Raw genomic sequence first — 10361 nt, forward strand, 5'->3', positions numbered from 1 at the left:
ACCCATACAACATAGCTAGTCTCACTACCCTCTTGTAGACCTTCCCTTTCACTCTTACTGGTACTCGTCAGTCACAAATCACTCCTGACACTCTTCTCCACCCTCTCCATCCTGCCTGTACTCTCTTCTTCACCTCTCCCCCACACTCGTTATTACTCTGAACTGTTGATTCCAAGTACTTAAACTCATCCACCTTTGCCACCTCTACACCCTGCATCCTCACCATTCCTCTATCCTCCCTCTCATTCACACACACACATATTCTGTCTTAGTCCTGCTGACCTTCATTCCTCTCCTCTCTAGAGCATATTTCCACTTCTCCAGGGTCTCCTCAACATGATCCCTACTCTCACTACAGACCACAATGTCATCTGCAAACATCATAGTCCATGGGGCCTCCTGCCTGATCTCATCCATTAACCTGTCCATCACCATTGCAAATAGGAAAGGACTCAGAACTGATCCTTGATGTAATCCCACCTCCACCTTAAACGGATCTGTCACTCCCACTCCAGTCCTCACCACTGTCACACTACCCTCGTACATATCTTGTACCCATCTTGTACCACTCTTACATACCTCTCTGCCACTCCTGACTTCCTCATACAATACCACAACTCCTCTCTAGACACCCTATCATATGCTTTCTCCAAGTCCACAAAGACACAATGCAACTCTTTCTGACCTCTATATTTCTCTATCAACACCCTCAGAGCAAACATCACATCTGTAGTGCTCTTTCCCGACATGAAACCATACTGCTGATCGCTAATAATCACCTCCCTTCTTAACCTAGCTTCCACTACTCTTTCCCATAACTTCAAGCTGTGACTGATCAGTTTTATCCTTCTGTAGTTACTACACATCTGCACATTGCCCTTATTCTTAAAAATAGGTACCGAAACTTTTTCTCCACTCCTCAGGCATCCTCTGACTTTCCAAGATTTCATTAAGCAATCTGGTTAAAAACTCCACTGCCATTTCTCCTAAGCACTTCCATGCTTCCACTGGTATGTCATTTGGACCAACAGCCTTTCCATTCTTCATCCTCTTCATAGCTGCCCGTACTTCCTCCTTGCTAATCTGTTTCACTTCCTGATTCACTATCCCCACATGATGCAACCTTCTCTCTCTCTCATTCTCTTCATTCATCAGCCCCTCAAAGTACTCTTTCCATCTGCTCACCAGACTCTCCTCGCTTGTGAGTACATTTCCCTCACTATCCTTTATCACCCTTACCTGCTGCACATCTTTCCCAGCTCGGTCCCTCTGTCTAGCCAGTTGGTACAGGTCCTTTTCTCCCTCTTTAGTGTGCAATCTCTCATACAACTCTTCATATGTCTTATCCTTAGCCTTCACCACCTCTCTCATTGCCATACTCCTCATCTCCTTATACTCCTGTCTGCTTTCTTCATCTCTCTGACAATTCCACTTCTTCTTCGCCTCTTTATTCTTTCTGAATCACTCAATTTACAAAATGAGAACACCTCCTAACCATCCAGCTCAAGTCCTAATGATGTGCACCTGTTTGGGTCATGGTGGGCAGCAATGTGCATGAACATTCCAGGCCATGCCTCCAGGATGAACCTGTAATTCCATATATAACCTTAAGTAAATAGAGTCTCTATAGTGCCTGTTGTCTTTCAAGCATACTCAGGGATACTGGACTAACATGCTCTATACCTTAAACTGTCATTGTTAACCACAGGTTCACAGTTAAATACAAGGCAAGCAGTCTGCAGACTATTATAAGCCTAGCCAAAACCCTATTGATATATCCAGTCACAAGGAGAACCAGGTAAGATAGACAGCAGAAGATCTAAAGCTGCCCATCCAACCACCTAGGTTTATTCTGCTAGACATACAGGGAAAGTCTGTTCCACAGGTAAGGAACATACTGGGATATGACTCTATCATGCAAATGTCACAGTAATCTGGTGATGAAGACTTACTTAACCACGTATTTTACTACTATAGCAATACATTGCTTATATTATTCTAGCCACCTATCCATCTTAAAAAACACAAAAAAGCAGTTCAAAAGAACCGAGGCTGATACAATATGCTGTTAAGCACTTTTAATTTACTAAATGGTAAACGTCATCAGACAATTACACAATACGTTAAACATTGTTTAAATACTAAAAATGGTGCCTAAAAACAATGATGTCACTAAGTTGGTTAATCATATTACACTTGATACTAAAATACTTAAAATATTCACTACAATACCCCCAAAAATATAAAATACAAAATTATATACATGTATATTAAATGCACTAATATTTATAAAATCTCTATTCCTAATTTTAAAAGTGCAAACTTGCCTAAATATTTAAATACAATATGTTATGTATAACTATTATGGTGTACTATCATCTATTTAAAGCTTTTAATTTTAATATGGTGCTAATATTGCAAATGTCATTCAGTCCTGGCCAAGCATAAGAAAATAATTTGAATTGCCAACTTAGTTCGACTTTGTCTAACATAAGTTATCAAGGTCCACCTCTTTCAGGCACTTTTATTTGTGCAACACTGAGAATCTAAATTCATGATCTCTACATTCATGCACATGCCTAGCAAGTGCATTATTGATGTTTACTTTCCTTATTGCATATGTATGCTCATATATCCTTTCTTTTAGCATGCGTGTGGTTCTGCCAACATAAAAAGCCAAACATTGTTGACATAATGCTACGTATACCAATCCTTTAGAATTTATTTATTTATTTATTTATTTATTTCAGTTTGATTACCGGGGAAGTCCACTGGGCCAAGAAGTGCCCATTTTCAGTGGAGGCCCGGGGAGAAAAGCTCCAAGAACAGTATAATACAATATAGGTTACAGAATAAATGCTCCAAGAACAGTATAATACAATATAGGTTACAGAATGCAAATAAAGATTACAAAGTAAAAATACATACAATATAATTTGTAAAAACATGTAGGGTTAATACATTTGAGAGTTGCAGAGAACTTGATGGCAGATTTTTTTTTTTTGAATCAATATTTATATGCTTACAGTCACTTAAAGTATGTTAGTTATAGTTATTTTGAGAAATTAGAATAAGTATGAGAGTTTAGTGGAGTAGGAGTGGGAGTGCTTAGTTAGGAGTCCCTATGGAATTTTAGTGGGGTGAAAACAGGAGCATTTCCATTTGGAGGATAGGTGAAGAAAAAGTTGAGTTTTGAATGATTCAGTGTTGGGTATAGTCCTAAGTGAAGTACAATTGTATTTTCCATTCATAGTATACATTTTACCTTTTATTACTATAGAATGGCCTTCATGAATGTAGCTGCAATAATTGCATCTACCACACTTGTTCATGCTGCCTTGCTGCGACCTAACTATGTGACTTTGCTTATTCCTTTCCAGTAAAACGTTTAAACTGGTACCCTTCCTAGCTACCATTTTAAATCCTTGTTCCAGTTTACCCCTAATCTGCACATCCTCCTGTACTACCATCCAATTTTTCAGCATATTATTAGCATCATATTAAAATTAAAAGCTTTAAATAGATGATGGTACACCATAATAGCTATACATAACATACTGTATTTAAATATTTAGGCAAGTTTGCACATTTAAAATTAGGAACAGAGATTTTATAAATATTAGTACTTTTAATATACATGTATATCGTATTGTATTTTGTATTTTGGGGGGTATTGTAGTGAATATTTTAAGTATTTTATTATCAAGTGTAATCCGATTAACCAATTTAATGACATCATTGTTTTTTGGTGCCTTTTTTAGTATTTAAACAATGTTTAATGTATTGTGTAATTGTCTGATGAAGTTTACCATTTAGTAAATGAAAAGTGCTTAACAGCATATTGTATCAGCCTTGGTTCTTTTGAACTGCTTTTTTGTATTTTTACATTGGTTTGTGTTGTCTTTACATATTTTGGAGTTGTGACTTGATGTTCTTTTGGACATGGAGGTGATTCTCAACCTTTATTTTCGCAAAATCTACAAAATTCAGATGAGACCATGGCTAAGTTATTAGAGCTTGTAGCAGGATTGAGTCAACGGATGGATGGACTGGCTGCTATTGTAGAAGGAATAAAAGCTACAGGTACTGTGGGGCAATGTAATTTCCTCAGTGGTTCCAATTTGCATTCCACGCAACAATAACAAGCATCGCGAGAACAGGCACGTTCGGATACACATCATGGTGTAACCACGGAGTCAGGTGTCTTCATACAGAGCCAGGTAACAGTCCAAGGAGGCTCAAAAAAAGCTCACGGACAGTGAAATATTGCTGGAAGGTATATATCAGCAATTCTGGATACTGGAAATGGACAGCAAGGTACCACGGATGCTATGGGGGACAACGCTGAGCAAGGTGAAGCCGATGAGGGCAATTTGCAGTTGATTTTGTCCAGTTCAGCAGTCGTAACCAAAATGATGTTGCTCTTAATCAGCAAAGGCAATCTCCTTTGCCTGAGTTTGATGGTCAGTGTGTTTTGGCCACAGTAAGTAATAACAGTAACAATAACAATACAATGGCTTTGCAAGCAAATAGTGGGATCATGACTTTACAAGTGAATAATTCTGGCATTAACACGCATGATGACTTTACAACATCATAGACTCGGATAGCATCACCCAAGTTATACTGGAAACCACCTTCTCTTAATGAATGTTTGGTAACTGATAATATTGGTAAAGAACATGATGGTGATGTGTACAAGGAAGGGGCAGCTATAAGAACTATGTTGGAACAATTTGATTTAAAATTATATAAACTGAAAAAAACTGCAGTTAGAGAATATGTATTTGAAAGATTGTATAACCAACAAAGTAGTGCCAAAAGGCTTGCGTACATGGTGTTATCCCTCAGGCCTGGTTAAAAATTCACCCTTCCATATGGAGCTTCTTGCTATGTATGATAGACATGGGTTTGAACTATTGGAAATGTTAATCAAAAATAATGCAAAAGAAGTTGATGTATTATTGGGTGAATGTAATGGTTTAGAAACCGTATTGCAGGCTGAAATTAGTTATGAAAGATACAAGTTTGAACATCAGAGAATTTATGAAAGTATTGAAAATCAATTAATTGTTTTGAAATATAAAAAAAACATAATACGTTATTAAGGGATAAGGAACAGTATGCAAAAGGGCTAGCCTATCCAAAGCCACCTAGGGTAAAAGCATTACAGATTTTTAAAGAGGCCCCTAATAATAATAATAAAAATGTCCATGGACAGCAGGGACACATACAGAATGAGACAAGGGTTATTAATTGCTCAATACCATCACAAGAGGGGAACAACTTGAATTTATGGACACAGCCCTAATGAGGTCAGAGAGATTAAAAAATCATAATAATTATAACAACAATGCTAATAGGACATATAATCAGGGTTTTTATACACCATCCAGATGCAATCAGAGGAGGGGTGGGTTTCAGTATCGGGGAAGAGGGAGGGGGAGAGGTTAAAACTGACCAATAATGCTGAAGAAGTTGTGGAAAAGATGAGCAATGAACAATTTAATGATAATGATGTTCCTGACATTATGCTGATAGTTATTTATAACAACACAAAATATTTTTAAGGTGTACAATTTTTCTGGAACACTCATTCATGAGGACATGGTTGATGTACTTAGTAAAAGCCTTACTTTTGTACCAGTGAAGTGTCCCAGTCTAGCTGATATTTTAATAGATTTAAAAATATTTCTGAGAAAGTTAAATCTTAAGATTATGTTTGGTTCAAATAATGTACTTGATGATGGCTTACTTTGAGTAGGGAGTACATTTAACCCGCATTGCACCACACACTTTTACTATATGAAAAAAATTGTGAAATTGATATTAGGCACACATTTAGTAAGCGTGGGTCATTTAAGGACAATTTAACATAGGAAGAAAGAAATAGTTTAACATTTTTAATGTAACAGTCCTTAAGGATCACGAAACCGGGTAAGGGAGGGGGGTTAGTGATCATGGATGTTTTTGACTATGACAAAAGAATTTATGAAATTGTAGCTCAAGATACATATCAAGAAGTAAGTAAGAATGAGATCAACATAGCCTATAGAAAAATTCATGTCTTACTTAATGATATGTTTCTTGAGAATAGAATAAGTTTGGATGAGTACAACTATTTGAACAACATTTCTCCAGTAACTCCTACTATTTTTGGAGCACCAAAGGTGCACAAAAGCATAGAAAATCTACCTATGCATCTTATTGCGGATGGACGTAATTCCATCACCTATGCATCAGCTAAATATCTTGAAAATAAGTTGAAGAAATATATATTAGGTTGTTCCCAGATTTGCAAAAACTCATGGCACTTTTTAGCCTTTAATAAGTAAAGAGGAATATTTAAATGACAGCTTGTTTCTAACACTAGATCTAAAAGACCTTTTCACATGTACACCCCATCAAGAAGGGTTAGAAGCCATCAATATATTTTTGCAAAAGCAAGATGTAGTGCAAGGACAGATCAATCTATATATTGACTTGTCTGAGATGATATTGAAAAATTATTTCATCCAATACAAAAATAAATATTTCTTGCAAACAAGTCGGAGTAGCCATGGTTTCACCATGTGGCACCATTTTTGCCAACATTGTTATTGCAGTCTGGGAAGAACAGTATATTTTCAACAATCCTTTTGCTCAGCATATTAAGCTATACCTTTGATATTTGGCTGATATTTTTATTTTATGGCAAGGGGATCATGGTGTTTTAAGTAGGATTATGGAATGCATTAATGGTACCACATCATATCTACAATTCACACATGAAGTACGGGAAAATGGAATTAACTATTTGGATGTTCATTTAAATAAAGATAAACAAAATGAAAGATATATAGCCAACATTTATAGAAAATCAACTTATTCAAAATCATATTTACTCTTTACTAGTGCCCATGCAATTGGTAAGGCTGTAGTCAAGGGACAATTCGTCAGGGCAGCCAAGATGGTAAGTGTAGATCAGGATTTTGAATTTGAATGTAACAGGTTGATAGATAAGTTTTCAAAAAGAGGATATCCCACTGGCATGTTGTATGAATTGTTTGAAGAAGTTAAAATTAAGAGGTTTAATGGCCATTTCTCACCGATATTAGGATATAGTGGGGAACAACTACCTGCTAATAAAGTAAAAAAAATCTGTAGACACCATGGTATTACTTATAACACCATATTTGTATTTAATAAAGGACATGTTTTTTTCTTCTTTGAACTGTTTTGCCTGATTAAGCCTTAATGATTGAAAGTATTTATGCTAGCATTGTGTAATAACTTTATGTATTTTAATACCATTGTGGTGCTGGATTTTACTTATATCTTGATTTGGGCTTTTTTCTAATTCTGGCTTTGTCTGCATGGTGGAATCTGTTTGTTCTATTGTTCGATGAGGAGCCATTCGCTGAAAAGGGTTTTTGCGGATGTAATATAGACCCATGAATGGGGTTTTCTGCGCCAGCACTGTTGGCAAAGAAGCATTACATTTACATTTCAGCCTGCAGATGACGTTTCTTTACCAAATAAGGACTTACAGCAAATTCATCAAATGAATGAACAGGCAAGAGAAGTACTATTTATAAAAGCTGTTGATGCCTAAATGTAATTTGACAAGTGTACAGTCACTGCGAAATGGGCATATTTCTGACAGACACCATATAAACGTATTATATTACAAACACTGTTGCTGTAAAACTTTTTTCTTTCACTGCTGACTTTTCAGGGTTATATAAAACACAGAATTCACCTCTCACATGTCAGAGGATTTCTTGACTCATTTTTGCATGGTTGATATAGCTGAGACTATGAAGGTCCTTTGACAGGTTTTGTATTTTGTTTATACTCTCTAGGCTGGTGCCCAGGATCAGGCTAGTGTGCACCACTAGTGGATTGAGTTCCTAAAACAGTGGTTCCTGAACTTTTTTGTCCCAGGGCACCCTACATTTTTTTTAGACCAGCCACGGCAACAAGTATTGTTTTTGTCAGACAACACTATCAGAACATTTGAAAACTCTTTGGAATAAATATTTTTTTAATAATGGGACTATATAGAAACACTGTAAACACAAAAAATGCAACACAACTTTAGATTAACATTATGTATTGAGTCAATACATTTATTTAAAATCACATCAATTAATGAGATTGATGACTCTGCATACTACGTGATAAATGCTCAAGTCTGGATGGAATTTTCGACAAGCATATTTTCAAATCGTTTTCTATATCTCAAAGTCTCTCTCTGTGCTTACTTTTCATTGACGTCATCGCGGAGAATGCTTTTTCACACAGGTAAGTGGTACAGAAAGGCAACAGTACCTCAATGGCTTTTGCTCCAATGTCAGGATGTTCCACTTCAACTTCAAGCCAAAACTGTGCCAAATTAACTGAGTTAAATTTGAGCTGCAATGATCTGTCTGTTTCAACATCGATTAACTGTTCCTTCTCCATTAATGAAAGACCAGCCAAATTCTTGTGCTGATGAAAAGGGTTCCTAACCCAATCTTTATCAGATGTATCAAGAGATGGGAAGTAGTGCTGAAGCTGCTGTTTTAGTAAAGCTAAGTGTTCAAGAAACAGGTCGTGTAGTGCAACTCCTCTGAGATCAGCTCGTGCTGCATTTGGAAACATGTGAATTGAAGTTGCTGTTTCTATTTCCTGTTGCCACAAATCAATTTTGCGTTTAAATTCTTCCAGTTTGTCGGTGACAGAAAGAATGTTAGCATCAACACCTTGCATACCTAAATTCACTGAATTCAGGACTTCAAATATGTCAACAAGGTATGAAACTTTACTGGTCCAGGAGGAATCAGACAGTAATGTTGCAAATTCATTATGTGGTTGATTTTGAAGACAAGTTTTCAATTCAAGGTGATGTTTGTAAACACGTACAAAAACTTTTCCCCTGGACGGCCATCTGATATTATGTAGCAAAATAGTGATATAATCAGAACTCATATCTTTACATAGTTTTGAAAACAGTTGGCTTTTGGCTGGATGCAACTTGATGCAATTAACAATTTGCACCACTTCACGTAAGACCGTAGGTAGATCAGATGGCAGTGTTTTACTTATAAGGGCTTCCCTGTGAATGAAACAGTGTGTTGTGGTTATGTTTGGGTTAGTTGCTTTTGTCAAACTCAGGAATCCACTGATGCATCCTGTCATAGAAGGCGCTCCATCTGTACAAATTGAGGTGCACCATTGCCATAACAATCCATGTTGCTCAAAAAATGTGCATACATACTTAAATATGTCTTCTCCATGTGTCTGAATTAGCTCTCTGCAAAACAGGAACTGTTCAATAAGTGACTGTTGATTTGGATATCTTACAAATGCCATTAATTGTGCTTTACCACTGATGTCTGTAGATTCATCGAGTTGGAGAGAGAATCTCTTGCAGATTTTGAGCTGGTTGCAAACACTAATATCAGACATTTCAATTCTTCGTGCAACAGTATTGTTGGATGATGGTATTTTTGCAATAACTTTCTCTGCCTCATCACTTAACATTGTTTTCACCATCAGCCGACATGCTGGCATTATCAAACTCTCCACAACAGTATGTGGCTTCATGTTTTTTGCAACTAATTCTGCCACTTGAAAGCTGGCAAGTTGTGCTCTGTCAGAAACTATAAATGCCTTTGTAAAAAACTGAACTTGTTTCTGTTGAGATTGTAGCAAGCATTTAAAATAAAGTTGGTCTCTCTTAGCAGCAGCAGGATGTTTGGTTTTTAAATGGTGCTGCAGCTTACTGGGAACCATGGCTTCATATGATAGAAGTTTGTGGCATATAATGCAACGTGGTTGTTGCATGCTCTGTTTCTCAACAAATGTAAAACCATAATTGACATAATTATCTGAATAAAGCCTTGTTTTCTTAACATCCAAAGCCTTGGCTTTTGGCTGGTCAGCAATCATACAACTTTTGCTGGTACTCTCATTACAATCACTACTATCATCTTCAGAAGTGCAATCCACTTGACACTTTGAGATAGAGGCCATTGTTACCAAAAAAAAAACAATACTACTTTTATTTAACACGCAGTTCAACTTTTCTCTTTACCTCTCATACAACAAAGATGTTGAAGTAATCATGTACAGTGTTGCCAGATTTCTAACACATATCACGCAATTCCTGGTTACAAAATCATGGAAAAAAATTATTCCCAGTATATTTATTGGTGTGTGTGTGTGTGTGTGTGTGTGTGTGTGTGTGTGTGTGTGTGTGTGTGTGTGTGTGTGTGTGTGTGTGTAAAATTCCATAAGGAGAGGTTGGGTTTTTATAGATGTAAGTGAGACATTTGAATAATGAAGTCTGTGTACATGTGAATAATAGCCCAAGTTAACAGGTAACATACTGCAGT

At 36.6% G+C, this 10361-nt stretch overlaps 1 protein-coding gene across 1 annotated transcript; it reads right to left on the reverse strand.

Moving 5' to 3' along the window:
- Nucleotides 1-8223: 8223 nt before the first annotated feature.
- On the reverse strand, nucleotides 8224-9999 carry LOC122792809 (zinc finger BED domain-containing protein 5-like). The gene has a single exon (XM_044060375.1). The coding sequence runs from the start codon at nucleotides 9997-9999 to the stop codon at nucleotides 8224-8226; it is 1776 nt and encodes a 591-aa protein (XP_043916310.1).
- Between the last annotated feature and the right edge of the window lie 362 nt (nucleotides 10000-10361).

The sequence above is a fragment of the Protopterus annectens genome, chromosome 2.part0 (assembly GCF_019279795.1).
Source record: "Protopterus annectens isolate FY-2018-M chromosome 2.part0, PAN1.0, whole genome shotgun sequence".
NCBI classification, from domain to species: domain Eukaryota; kingdom Metazoa; phylum Chordata; order Ceratodontiformes; family Protopteridae; genus Protopterus; species Protopterus annectens.

Coding starts and splice junctions, on each gene's coding strand:
- LOC122792809 (XM_044060375.1), bottom strand. CDS start 9,999: ATGGCCTCTATCTCAAAGTGTCAAGTGGATTGCACTTCTGAAGATGAT.